Raw genomic sequence first — 14,651 nt, 5'->3', positions numbered from 1 at the left:
AGTTCCTGTGCCACCATAATTCCTGGCTCCAGCAGGAGCTCAATAGTGGTTGAATAAATGACCAACGCAAAGCTGGAAGTGCAGGAAAGGAGTAGGCAATTCCCAGGTTTCTACTTTGGATGACTGTGCTAGAGAAAATACTCCAAAGGAATGAAAGATTGGCAGGAAAAAGGGAGAGCCTATTTTGGACATGTGGAGTATCAAAGTGGAAATGTCAGTAGACAGCTGGAAGTATGGACCTGAACCTTGGAAGAGAGTTCTGGAGAATCTTATTATTACAGATGATAGGTGAAGCCATGAAAGAGTCAATGACATTCATTACCCAGAAAAAGAAGACTGAATGAAAAAAGTAGAGACTGTAATTGCCTAGGGAACATTAATATTTAAAAAGTGTGCAGAGAAAGTTTATCAAGGCAAAAAACTTGAAATTTCCCTCAACTTTCCCCTTCTCTCTTACCGCCATCCAATCCATTTAGTCCATGACCAAGCCTGGCATCTCTGCCTTCAGGACCTGTCCAGAATCCATTTCCTCTTCATCTCCACTACCACCACTAGCCCCAGGCAACACTTCTGTAAAAGCATAACTGCATCCACTCTTGCCCACACCAACTTCACTGAGCACCAGAATGACCTTTCAAAACTAAATCAGATCAGATCATGTTTCTGCTTAAATCTTGCTATTGCTTTCCCTGCATTTGATCTGATTCGTGCTTACCCACCTCTCACAGTGGATGCCTACTGGCCACAAGGACCTCCTTTCTGTTCTTCATGAAAGCTCAGCCCCTGCCTCAAACACTGTAGGTAATTATAACTGGAATGTTCTGAGGCTTTCAACTGACTGATAACCTCCTGCCATTCAGGCCCAAACTAAGACAAAGCATCAAGCCCTGGTCAGTGTGGCTCGATTGGGAACCATCCCTAGAACCAAGAGGTCATGGGTTCAATTTCTGGTCAGGGCACATGTGGGTTGCAGGTTCGATCCCCGGTGGGGGAGCGTACTATGTGTCTGGTGTGTATAGGAGGCAATTGATCAGTGTTTCTCTCTCACATAAATGTTTTTCTCTCTCCCTTCCTCTCTCTTTAAAATCAATTAAAATACGTCCCCAGGTGAGGATTAAAGAAAGATAGAGCATCTTATATAAAGCTGCTACTGAAAATCACTCAGTATCACACTACTCTAATGTTTCTTAGCATTTATTACAACTAAAAATAAGTTTTTAAATCACTGATCTCTTTCTTCATGTGAGCTGATTAATTTGTCCTATCCACGGCTATATCTCTGGTGCCTAAAATACGCTCTGGCCCACAGCAGACACTCAAGTATTTGTTGCATGAATTACTAAAGGGAGCAGGAAGAAGGCTGAGAAAAGTCAGAAGCTGGAAAGAAAATCAGAAGCGGGTAGCGGCTTAGAGAGAAGTTTTAAGGAGGAAGAAGTAAAGAAGAATGATGACTAAGAAGCCACTAAATATGATAATTCCATCTTTGGTGTTCTTTAAGGGGGTAATTTCAGAAAAGTAGAAGAGGTAGAAGACAGATCACAATGGACTAATGAGTAAGTGGGAAGTTCAGTGGAAAGGGCAACGGGAAGGAAGAAGATGGAACACTATTTTGAGGGTGAGAAAAGACAAAAGAAAGAATATTTGTTTGTGCTTTCCAGCTGAAGGGGAGGATGTAGTGGGAAAAGGGAAACCGATGATAAAAAAGGAAAAAGGTTGTTAGGATGAGGTCCCAGTATTATAGGAGAGATGGGTTCCTAAAGCTACATTAGTCACTTTTTCTCTAAAACTATCCCACATGATTACAGTACAATGTCTGTTTTATGATCAGATATCTCTACTTCCTGGAAATAATTTGTTATTTGCATAATTCTTACATAATTTTAATCTATAAAATCATTATTAAAAATCTACACATCTTGCCCAGCCAGTGTGGCTCAATGGTTGAGCATCAACCTATGAACCAGGAGGTCGTGGTTTGATTTCCAGTCATGGCACATGCGCAGGTTCTGGGCTTGATCCCTAGTAGGGGATGTGCAGGAGGCAGCCGATCAATGATTCTCTCTCATCATTGATGTATCTATCTCTCCCTCTCCCTCTCCCCCTCCCTTCCTCTCTAAAATCAATAAAAATATAGTTTTTAAAAAGAGAGTAACAATAGCAGATAAAGGGACGAGGCATAAACCTTTACAGCATTTTACTAAATGAAACTGTTCAAGCTACTGTAAAACTATTTTCATTACAGAATGAATATTTATATAAAGTGGGTGGATAATTCTCTATAATCTAACATTCCTAACAAAAAGAAGTCAACCCTAACTGTCATTAGAAAACTACTATTTTGGATTTGAAAGAGCACACAGCATAAAGAGAACAGCAAGGTCATTCCTTCCTTGACAGCTAGAGTCTGAAGCGCTGCTTCTGACCCATCTTTAACAGAGTTTGCAGACAGTGGTTAGACTGTGTAGTAGGATATCTTAAGAGAAGGAAAAACTGAAGATGAACTCTATTAGTAAGTTTGATCCCTTTCAGCTGTACAAATAGTTCTCGGATGGTAACTGGAGCTATGAAACAGCTGGCTAATAGTACTATAGTTCAACTGGAAAATATATGTGTAATATTCTTTATGTAAGGAATATTAATTACATTAAACACACTTTTCAATTGTCAAAAATAACAATAACTAACAGGCACCATCTCTCTCTAAACCCAAATCCTACCCAAGCAAGGATTTTCTTCCCCTCTGAACTGAAGGAGCCACTAACACAGAAAATGCCAGTTTTCTTAGTGACATTAATCTTCCCTTTACTACGATCCCATTCCAACCCATTTCAAGGCTGAAGAGCTCAGCTAGAATCACTTGGAGACGGAAGTGAAAGGAGCCCTTGAGGCCCAGAAATCAGGATTTTAAAAAGATTCCCAGGTGATTCTAATGTGCAGACATGGCCAAAGTAGTATGTGACTATGTGCTAAAAATAAACAGCATAGACAATAAGTTTCCTAAATGTTTTGACAAAGTTGATTCTGATTCCTGTGGGCTAGTGTGGTCAGAAACGAGCTTTCAAGAAGAGGAAGATGGCCCTGGCTGGGTAGCTCAGTTGGCTTGACCTTGACCCATACCTCAAGGTTGCAGGCTCAATCCCCGTCAGGACACATAAAAGAATCAGCTAATGAATGCCTAACTAAATGGAACTCTCTCCCTCCCTTCCTCTCTTTCTCTCTCAAATCAACAAAATAAAATCAAATAAAAAATAAATTTTAAAAAAGAAGAGGAAGATGAGCTAGATCTGAAGGATGGCAGGATTCTGAAAGGTTGGGAAAGAGGAAAGGACACTCCTGGAGGATAATAAGCTAAACATACCTGCAGTTTACAGATGAGAAAAGTGAGAACCAGAAGACTTGACTAGTCGATAAGCAATAATCAATGAAATGTCCAGCAGCCCAGACTAATGTGGGAGAGAATACGGAAAATAATTCAACCAGAGAATAGGACGGGGTGGGGGGGCGGACACACAGCATTTAGAGAGGAAAAGAGACCAAATGCTTGATGACTAGAGATGGGCACTGCAACAGCCCAGGTGAAAGGTGGCAAAGGCATGAATTTAAAAATAACACAGAACAAATTAGATTGCTAACATTTGTTTTAAACTTTAAATTACCAAGAAAATAAAACAACTTTGTTCTTCCCCCTTTTTTAGTAAACGTTTTTATTTATTTGTTTGTTTATTTATTTATTTTTAGGGGGGAGAGAAGCATCGGTTTGATGTGAGAGATGGATCGGTTGCCTCCAGTAGGCGCCCCGACCTGGGATCGAGCCCGAAACCTAGGTTTGTGCCTGACTGGGAATCGAACCGGCGACCTCTCGGGGCACACCGGAGGACGCTCAACCAATGGAGCCACCAGCCAGGGCGAGCACCTCCCTCTCATGAATCAGCTTCAGGAAAGAAAACCTCTAACCAACAAATGCCCCGAAGAGCTACTGGGAACGCAAAGGGCATAATAACTTATCCACAAACTCTCTATCATCGGAAATTTTAAATAGGCTTATCAATGAAAACTGGAATTGTCCACAACATTGCTGGACTCACAAGTACACAACTTCCAGGGGAGCCTCGACATGGACAATTTTTACTAAGATTTCCCAGGATTTTGGGGTGTTTCCCTTCAGGACAGTTTGACCAGCTGAAGGCTGCCTGACATTTCCGAATGTAAACCGCGAGCCTGCACCGAGCAAGGACCCCATAAACACTGCGGAGTAAGTGAAGCCGCTGCCGGGGCCGCTCCAGGCCGGTGTTTAAGGAAACGGCTCAGAATCCCGGAGTCCAGTCGGGGGAACCTTTCCGCCGCTGCTCCCCAGCCTCCCAGCCGGAGCCTCACTCCGGTCCTCACGGCCCCTTTTCCCCCAACCACCGCCACTGCGCCCTTCGCGGCAGGTGACAGCGCTCGGTTCCCCGCCCGGCCCCCGGTCCCCGGTCCCGAGGAGGCCGGGGAGCCTCTCCGCGGAAGGGGCCGCTCCCCGCGCCTACTCACCGCGACGGGGCGGCCGTGCTCGGGGCCGTCGGCGGCGTCGAGGCGCGGGGCCGGGGCGGGCGGCGGGGCGGGCGGCTGCCGGTGCTTGCCGGCGCGCTTGGCCTTGGCCTGGATGCAGCGCTGGTGCAGGGCGAAGGTGTGCTGGCGCTCCAGCTCCAGGCGCTCGGGCGACACGGCCTCGTAGCGCGCCTCGCAGGTGCTGTGGTGGCGCCGGCACAGCTCGATGCGTCGGCGGAGGCGCTCCATGACCGCGCTGTGCCGCGGCAGCGCGAACTCCGCCATGGGGCAGGTGGGCAGCACCATGGGCCGAGGGCGGCGCGGGCCGGGGCCGGGGCCGGGCCCGGGGCGGGCGTCTCTGACGGCTGGAACTGCGGGCTCCGCTCCCCGCCGGCGGGCCGCCGCTTCACGGCCGCGCCATGGCCCCGCGAGCGGCGGGGGCGGCGGCGGGTCTTCCTGCGGCTCCGCTCGGCCCGACGCCGGCCGGCGCTGGCTGCCCACCTCAGGCCGCGGCCTGGCCCCGCAGCCCCGAGCCCATTGTTTTCCGCGCCGCCGGAGCCGCCATCTTAAAATTGTTTTCAGGGCTCTCGGAAGAGGGCGGGACCCCGGCGGGCGACCTCGGCGTCACGGCTGAGGGGCAGGGGCGGCGGCCAATCAGAATAGGGCGAGCGGCCGCCCGAGGGGCGGGGGCCAGCGGCCGGAGGCGCCGCGGGGCTCCCGAGCGGAGTTTAAAGGAACTCCCGTCGGGGGCGGGCCTCGGGCTGGGCTCCGGCGAGGGTCACGGACGGAGCCGCGCTGAGCGCCGCCCCCGCGGGCAGGCCCTTCCGGGTCCGCGGCGGAGAGCCGGCCGCCCGGCCCCCGCGCGCTTCTCCGCGTTCCCGGCAGCCTTTCCCAAGCTGCTCAGATAAACTCAGAAGTAGCCACGCCTTTCCAGTGTCAGCTGTTTTCTTCAACCCCATTGCTTACATCCAGCCTTTTAATTGGTCGACATGTCACGAGGGAGCTGGAAAAGGTTTCCTCTCACGCCACTCTGCATCACTGGGACCGTCAATTTCCACTTTTATATCAAAACTTGAGTAAGTTTCAGGTTGTTACTACTTACCCAGAAAAAGCCCAGCTCGCATAAGGAAGAGGTGTAGAGAGAGTCTCGTAGCGGGGACTAGAACTGCAAAGGATGGCATTACAGTAAAAACCGGATTACATTTAAAAAGATGGTCTGTTAGGTAAAATCGAGCCACTCAATATCCAACCAAAGGCGATTATGCTCTAGTGTTACAGCCGGCAGGCAAAGGGACAGGGGAGGAAAAACTCCGGGACCAGCGAGGCGGCAGTGAAACTAGATAGTCTTGTGCTGGGCCAAGAGGCACCAGGAACCTTAATTGCTAACAAGTTAAATAGAAGGTGCCAGGAAGCTGCAGGTTGAGAGGCACCAGCAACAGCTCAAAACAGCTGTTATAGTAACTTTTCACTAGGACCCACAAAAATATTTTAAAATAAGAAAAAGTGAATCCTTATTCAGATAGTATTTGTTTTTATACAAATGCAGTAAAAAGATACAAGTGGCCCGCCAAGGCAAAGGTGCTCATGAATACCATGTGGTCGGTCCTGTTTTTCACCAGTCTTTAAACATATAAATTTTACACCAGGAATAAATATTTAGTTTCTAATAGGAAAAATAATAGAAGCACTATGTCTATTTCTCTTCAGTAAGCAGTCCAAAAGCTAAATAGCACGTTTAAAAAACCTCATTCGTTCCCATAAATCTTAAAAGACTATCTATAAATTACTCCTCCATTTCTGAGCTGTTATCCCGATGCCACAACAGAAACTACTGGATTCTAATCCAGCAGGAAAGGAGGTAGAATCTCCATTGAGTTGACTGTCACCTCATGGTGACAAAGTACAGTTGGCCTTCAGTTTCAGAGGGTTCCCATCCTCAAATTCAACCAACCACCAAGGATGGGAAATATCTAGAAAAAAGTTTCATTGTTGCTGATGTGTGCTATGTAAATAGGCCTCTGATGGCTGCAGGTTGCATCTGTACTGAACATGTACAGACTTTTTTCTTGTCATTATTTCCTAAACAATATAGTTTAACAACTATTTAAATAGCATTTACATTGTATTAGGTCTAAGTAATCTGAAGTATAGGGAAGATGTGTGGAGGTTATAGGCAAATACTATGTATACCATTTTATGTAAGAGACTTGAGCATCCTCAAACTTTGGTATTCATGGGTAAGTCCTGGAACCAATCCCCGTGAATACCAAGGGACGAGACTATATACCCCACTGTTCATAGGAGTTTCTGCATAATAGCAAACAGTGGCCAATTAAAGGACAATTAACCCACTTTGAAACAGCAAAACACGTGAATTAAAGGTTACTATGAAGTTCAGTCAAAAGCAGATGCTTAACACAGGGCTTTAATACCATTGAGTAATGTGACAATTTGAGAAAAGTGGGAAGTATTTTGAGAACAAGAGAAACTGGGGAACACATCTGATGGAGTGGGCATCTTACAGCAACGGGACGGGTAGCCAGCATGTGAAATCATAATGCAAGTGCCTTTCAAAGAGCTAAGAACTGCAGCCGGTCATTCATTAATGTGTCAGACATTTAATCAGGAGGTTGCAACTTCAAGAGAGTGAAAAGGAGAACCAAGAAATGACTTGTTTTGAACAAACTGCTAACTAACCCTGGGAAGGCAAATGAACACTCTACTGATTTACACTTGTCGTTCCACAGCTCAGCCAGAAGAAACTGTGAGGCATGAAATATTAACGGAGAGTGAAGGCAGATTTCTGGAAAATGCCATGACCCCACACATTTGCTTCAAAGGAGAAATCTGCAGACATATTTTCAGGTCTTGCCAGGTAACTGTTTATTCGCGCTCAATACATTTGGGAAAGTGTGCTACATAGCTAAGGTCACTGTGACCACAGAACACCAGATGAAAAGAATAAAGCACTGAACAGCAAGAAAAATGCATCCCACCCTCATAAGAATTTAAGTGAACTGGTAAAAAATTGAGATAAACAAAATAAACAGATACAGCCTTCATCTTTTACAAATATACTTCCTCCCCCAAATCTCCCCAATATAAACACTCTGGAGTGTTTATATATTCAGTGCAAGGAACAGTATCATCGGTATATTTGAAACAGCTCTGAAGAAAGAATAAAGCTAAAAGAACATCTAATTTTGAATATACTTCAGTGTGGTGTAATAGTGAGGTTATTACACTGTGATGGGGGAGAGGCTCTGATAGCACCCATCTGCATTCCATATGAAAAAACAAACCTAACATCACTTATTAAAATATTCTACAATCCACATACTAAAAAAAAATAATTATTTTTAACAGGACTGCTTTATCATGTAATTTAAGACACAACTGTTACATGAACTGCAAATGATAACTTAAAAGGTTTAGCAGCTACAAAAATTGTATAACTCATGCTCTATGTCACTCCTCCCATCAGTACTTTTTAGCCTGTGTTCAATTACAGTCAGTTCGGAATTGGCTCACATCTGGATAGACTTCTAGTCTTTACACAGAGTAAGAGAAATGGATTAGAAAAAATAAAAGATAGCATTCTATCCTGTACTTGACCCTGGAAAGGTGCAGGTCTGCTTAAAAAAGGAAGAAACATACACAATCACAATAAAGCTTAACACTATGCAGAGCTCATCATCATTTTCAGCAACGGACAGCAAGGCGCTGTGAAGAAAAGGCAAGCAGAGGAGAAAGCTAGGACTCTGGGAAACGGGGGGAAACATTGTCCACAGAATGGAAGATGGGATGAAAACACCAGATTCTCTCTGGAGCGCACATGTCCTGGTAGCAGTCTTTAAAAAAGCCACCTGTTCAAGAGACTGCAGCCCAGACACGCCAGCTGTGCAGAGTATAAAGGCCCAAATGCCACATTATACCACCTCCTCCACTAACTTAAACCTGTCTGTGAACTGAGCTGTTCCAAGCATAACAGAACACACACACACTTTATGGTCTAACCAACATCGAGTGAAAAGTCTTTTTTCTTTTTTTATGTCCATTTTTAATACAATTTAAACAGAACCTTTGTATAAATTTGGGCTTCCATTCAATCCCTCTCCTCAATTTCCTTAGGAGGAATGGAAGTAAGCAATACAAGATTATAATGACAAATAAATGCACTTTAAACATGATTATCAATTTTAAGGGACAGAGACACTTGAATGCTTTGTAATACCAAACTCAAACAAAATTGGTTCTAAAAACTGCAGTTCATCCCCCTAGAATTTCTAAAAGTTGGTGTTATTTCTGCATGGACACATCAATATATTAAATTAAGCCAAGATTTTAAAGACTGGCAAAATTCTATTACTCTATTAAAAAAAACAAAGATGTTTAAAAACAGAAAAAAAAAAAATACAAATTAGTTGCTTCATGTTACAATTCACAACCATTGTTAAATGCTTTCTTTCTACAGAAACAGGGTCCTTTTTGTCACAATTGCATTTACTGCTAGATGTTTAAAATTACACGGGCTAGTGTTTGACTGAAACTTGTTGAAGGTGACATCCGGAGGTTTTCTGAGTCTCAACCTAAGATGTGCCAGGTTCTCTCCTAGGACCACACTTGCAGAGGAAGGGGAGGGAGAGGAAATCACATATCAAGTTCTTAAGATAATTTTACTCTCTTCTTAGCTTTCTGTTTCTTGGTGATTTGTTCAAAATGTCATCCTCCTATTGGTTGAAAAAAAACAACAACAACAAATTCATTATAATTAGCATATTATGAAAAGTAAAAATTCGCCAAATTTTCAAGATCTACCAAGCTGAGGGTAACCCATCTAAAGGAAAAATATGAAGAAAAAAATGATTTGAAGAAAATGTACCAAAAACCAACTGTCTTAGAGGTGGTGGGACTGTGTTTTAATACAGTCTTTCTTGTTTTCTTTCCACGAAAATGCACTTTTCTCAATCTAACCCACAAACATCTTCTTTTAAAAAGACCAGACACCATGCTTTCACATGTCATCTTGATTAATCCTAAATAATTTACTGGCCTATGGACACATTAGCCCCACTTTGAGACTGAGAAAACTGGATTTTATGGGGACTGAAGACTACCCAAGGCAGGTCCCATGTGACACTCAAGACAGTAAGCCTGGTACTCTTCCTATTCTATTGGACTTCTCTTACTGTGTGAGAAAGCTTGGGTAATATAAAAAATATGTGAGCCCAGATGGTGTGGCTCAGTGGTTGAACGTACCACACCTATAAGGTCATGGTTCGATTCCCGCCTAGGCACATGCCCAGGTTGCAGGCTCGATCCCCAGTGTAGGGCATTCAGGAGGCAGCTGATCAATGATTTTCATCATTGATGTTTCTATCTCTCTTTCCCTTCCTCTTTAAAATCAATGAAGATATATGTTAAAAAAAAAAAAAAAAGGAAGTGAGACTGAACCTTACCTGAAAGAACTCTACATTTTAGTCAAGAAACTGAAAACATAAACAGCATTGATCTTTATCGAGGGGAGGGCAGAATAGTGGGAGCTGGAAATGGACACTGGGTAGTTTTCCAGAAAGAAACATCATGAAATGGAGAAGTGCTTGGAAAGGGTTTTTGGTAGAAAAGGTGTGGCTTATTCTCTTTCCCTCAGACCTCACTTCAACCCAGCTCCAGAAGCCCACATCCTCCTTTCCTATCATTTCACCCTACTCAGGACCATCGCATCTAACCTGATTCGCACAGCAGCCTCCTATCCAGTCTCCTTGATTCTACTTGGTCTGTAGGAAACACAGCAGCCAGAGTGATCAAACCTACTTAGTCCCAAAACCTACAATGGCTGCCCATATCTGTCAAGTCTTCATTCAAACGTCACCTCTCCAACGAGGCCTACCATCTTTAACACTGCATCCCAGCACTTCTGATAGCCTCTCCTATTGTACTTTTCTTTTTCATGGCCCATCATTTTCTAACATTCATTCAGGTCCTTCCTTATCATGTCTACTGATAATTGTCTGTTTCCTCCCACTAGAAATGAAGCTCCCCAAAGGTAGGTTATCTTTGTCTGTCTTGTTCACTGACGATGCCTGGCATATAATGAGCACTCCAAAACTACTTATTGAATAAATAAATGAATCCGTGAGCAACTGGGGCAGAAATTTTACAACACACGGGATTTGTGCAAGAAATATTTTTTAAGGGCACAATTAGGGGAGGTGGATGAAGAGATAGACTAAAATAATAACCTACAGTTGCCATCTCAGAAATCATTTTATTAGTTTTCTCCTACAACTCTGCTTCTTCCAAAACCATTTTCGGCACAGAAAAATACTTCTGAGATTCAGATATAATTTGAAGTCATAGCATGCTGACCTGTATTTCTAAGAATTTCACTTTTATAAAATTGGCTTTAACAGAATTTTTACAGCCATGACCATTGAAAATTACCTTATGAAAATATTCCCTCTACTTAAATGTACTTTCAACTTAGGTGCTTAAAATACAAAACATATTCCCCCTTCCTGTTACCTCTGCTTTAGATTTCCTATCTTCGCCCTCTTGACTGACAGTGTCGCCATCTTCTTCAGCATCACTTTTTTGCTTCTCTTCTAAAACAGAAGTTAATCAACTCAGCAAACCTTACAACTGTTTTGGGTAATTAGATAATTAGCATTAATTGTCTAAAACAATCTTTACAGTAACTTGTTTATAAGGGTTTGAACATCGTAGAGTCTTCGGTGAAAGCAGGTATTTTGGGGTCTACTTCTTACCAAGTTTCTCTTCACCTTCTTCCTCCTCATCTCCCTTGTCCCTTTCTTCTTCCTTCTCTTCTTCTTCCTTCACATCTGGCTGAGGAGCATCAGTCTTCTTGTACTCCACAGGACTGGACTGTTTCTGAAATATTTCCCCACAGTACAACCATTTTGTTCACATTGTATGTAGTATGTTATCATATAATTATTAAATGCCTAAGGAGCCAAGTTCTGTACCCGGCTGTATACTAGGATAGATATATGGAAATGAGTAAGATATACTTCCTGCCCTGAGAGTCTTTTCTTGGGTGAGAATGTGTGGGGTTTCAAGAGAAAAGGACCAGTACAAACAAAGGGGTCAGGTAGATCCAGGCACAGTGGCAGAAGAGTGGTGGGGACAAAGCTGGAAAAGGCACTCTGGGGGTCAGATTACAGAACATCTTGAATGCAAGGTAAAGCATCATCCTCATCTAGCAGAAGTAGAGCCTAAGCAAAATTTTATTTTTGACTGCATGTAACAAAGGTTGAATAAGACAAACAGGCTGTTTACCCTACATGTATTTGTGTGTAGAGGGAGGTCAAAGGGGTTAGGGATGCTAAGGGAGGGACCTGGTAATGAGAATTATAAAGTTTATGAATAGAAACAGCTCTGCCAAGAGGAAAAGCTAGTTTATGCCCAAATGGCCACATTTATATCTAAGTTTTTTGTTGTTTTTCTTCCTGCCCTAGAAAGCTGCTGACAAATATTAAGGAGAGTAGTTTAAATACTACTAGAAATGAAGGGGCTACAAATGCTACTCCCATCTGAGTACAATACATGGCCGCCAAGAGTAGTGAATAAGGGTTCAGAAGTCAACACCAAATGCGATCCGGTCACAACTGAGCTGCCAGAAAGAAAGCCTCAGGCAATATATCTTATTTTTTAATATCATAAGAGTTCTTTCTAAAAATGTCTCAAAACCAAACCAAACCAATACTCATACCTTGCCAGAACAGCAGAAGAGGATTACAAGGAACACAGGCAGCGCTACAGTCAAAACATAGACCACCCAGAGCCACGGACGCTCTTCGGCTGCCTCCAGCATCTGCCCCACTACACCTGGCTGAAAAACAAGACATGACTGATGTCAAGTTCTAGCTTTTGACACCAAATACAGTGAGCACTGTTCCACTGTTCAATGACTACATGGTACTACTCAGGCTCCACCAAGATGTTCATATAGCAAAAAAAGGAAATAGGAGAAAATCCTCAATTTTCTTGTTCTCCATATCATCAAGGTGATTTCCCTTTCACAGGTTTAAAAGCTGGCTTTTAATCATCAGCAAAAGACTTAATTTCAGGAACCAGTGAATGAATAATTTCTTGATCTTAGTGCCTCTGGCTCTCCAATTTATACCTCAGCCATATGACCAATTGTTTGAAAATTCCACATATTGGGTAAATCAAGATTCAACATTTAAGAGTGCATTAAAATATACCCTGAATGGCAATTTTATTAAATATATTTTAAATAAATAAATCACCTTACACATAACAAAGATTCTAAAGCCACTGCATGAGACTAAAGCAATCATGTCCAACACCCCAGTATTTTGTCTTTAGTAGGCATACGACCACTTTTTATAACAATATTCCCAAATAAGGGAAGATAAACCGTAGATGATAGGTTTTTACAAAAGTAGCAATTGCAGATATAAATGCCAAGGAACAAGCAAGCACAAACCTCGGCAGCCCCGTCGGCAGCTTTCTTCAGACCCCATCCATCACTGGCCCAATCATCAACTACTCTTCGATCGCCACAAATGATAAAGTTGTCAAAAAAAATGTCCGAGGTCATGGACCACAGTTCCAAACCAATAGCACTAAAAGGAGTCATTTTAAAAGGTTCCAGATCTTCAAAGAAATCTGGATTTGGTATTTTCTGGGGTTTCCAGATTCCCTAGAGAAAAATATTTTAAAAAAACCATTTCAGATAATGATCAACACAAATTTATGATGAACCTAAATAAAAATTAAGATGAATTTCATATGATAAATGAAGCTAAGTGCTGCATTTGTGAAACTTAACTGAGTAACAGGAAGAAGACAATAAATGCTACTGATGTTTTACACTCTGCCTCTAAGATGTCTGAACTTCAACTACTTTCAATTTCTAATATCCATGACCTTCATCTAGACCAGCCGTGAGCAAACTACGGCCCACGGGCCGGATTCGGCCCGTTTGAAATGAATAAAACTAAAAAAAAAAAAAAAGACCATACCCTTTTATGTAATGATGTTTACTTTGAATTTATATTAGTTCACACAAACACTCCATCCATGCTTTTGTTCCGGCCCTCCGGTCCAGTTTAAGAACCCATTGTGGCCCTCGAGTCAAAAAGTTTGCCCACCCCTGATCTAGACCAATACCTCGCTGTGCCTGGCACATTCCAAAAGCCTCCATTAGTTTGCTAGCAGGAGTGGGAGCCTATATCAGTACAGATTTCTTCAGTGGTGATTTAAAATGTAAATGATTACCCAGCCGGCATGGCTTAATGGTTGAGCATCGAACTATGAACCAGGAGGTGATAGGTCAGGTCAGGGCACAAGTCCAGGTAGCAGGCTCAACCCCCAGTAGGGGGTATGCAGGAGGCAGCTAATCAATGATACCCTCTCATCACTGATGTTTCTCTCTCCCTTCCTCTCTGAAATCAATAAAAATATATCTAAAAAACAAATAAAATAAAATGCTATTTAAATGATCTTCAACCAGCAATTTCACTTTGTAGTAACTACCTAGAGAAATAGTTGCTACACACACTCAGTCATGCACAAGGATGACTACTGCATCAAGGATTAAAAAAAAAAAAAAAGGAAATCCATCTAAATGGCCATCAAAAAAAAAAAGCCAAAGTGCAGTTTTTTTAAAGGGCAACTTTTAACTAATCTGATTGTTTGACTGCACGATTAAAAAAACATTTAAGCCCTAGCTGGTTTGGCTCAATGGGTAGAGCGTTGGTCTGCGGACTGAAGGGTCCTGGGTTCGATTTCGGCCAAGGGCACATGCCTGGGTTGCGGGCTCGATCCCCAGTGGGGACGTGCAGGAGGCAGCCAATCAATGATTCTCTCTCATCATTGATGTTTCTATCTCTCTCTCCCTTTCCCTTCCTCTCTAAAATCAATAAAATATATTAAAAAAAAAAAAAACATTTAAGCCCTAGCCGGTTTGGCTCAGTGGATATTGTCAGCTCTCACACTGAAGAGTCCCAGGTTCAATTCCAGTCAAGGGCACGGACCTCGGTTGCAGGCTTGATCCCCAACCCTGATCAGGGTGCATGCGGGAGGCAACCAAACGATGTCTCTCAGTCTCTCTTCCTCCCTTCCACTCTCTCTAAAAA

At 43.0% G+C, this 14,651-nt stretch overlaps 2 protein-coding genes across 2 annotated transcripts in view; both read right to left on the bottom strand.

Moving 5' to 3' along the window:
- Positions 1 to 5,098, bottom strand: part of MAML1 (mastermind like transcriptional coactivator 1) — a 49,203-nt gene extending 44,105 nt beyond the window's left edge. Inside the window, 1 exon segment of the mRNA XM_070416774.1 lies at positions 4,528 to 5,098. Within this exon segment, the coding sequence (XP_070272875.1) occupies positions 4,528 to 4,830 (303 nt within the window). The 5' untranslated portion in view covers positions 4,831 to 5,098.
- A 2,284-nt stretch (positions 5,099 to 7,382) lies between these two features.
- CANX (calnexin) overlaps positions 7,383 to 14,651 on the bottom strand; it is a 31,501-nt gene continuing 24,232 nt past the window's right edge. Inside the window, exons 11-15 of the mRNA XM_070416776.1 lie at positions 12,998 to 13,213; positions 12,257 to 12,376; positions 11,292 to 11,415; positions 11,050 to 11,129; positions 7,383 to 9,254 (exon numbers count right to left, since the gene is read on the bottom strand). Of these exons, the coding sequence (XP_070272877.1) occupies positions 9,201 to 9,254; positions 11,050 to 11,129; positions 11,292 to 11,415; positions 12,257 to 12,376; positions 12,998 to 13,213 (594 nt within the window). The 3' untranslated portion in view covers positions 7,383 to 9,200. The remainder of the gene's footprint in view (positions 9,255 to 11,049; positions 11,130 to 11,291; positions 11,416 to 12,256; positions 12,377 to 12,997; positions 13,214 to 14,651) is intronic.

Source organism: Myotis yumanensis, unplaced genomic scaffold (assembly GCF_028538775.1).
Source record: "Myotis yumanensis isolate MYYU_CA2020_CCGP unplaced genomic scaffold, mMyoYum1.0.hap1 SCAF_5, whole genome shotgun sequence".
NCBI classification, from domain to species: Eukaryota; Metazoa; Chordata; class Mammalia; order Chiroptera; family Vespertilionidae; genus Myotis; species Myotis yumanensis.
The sequence above is the reverse complement of the archived record's forward strand: the minus strand, read 5'-3'. Positions and strand labels throughout refer to the sequence as shown.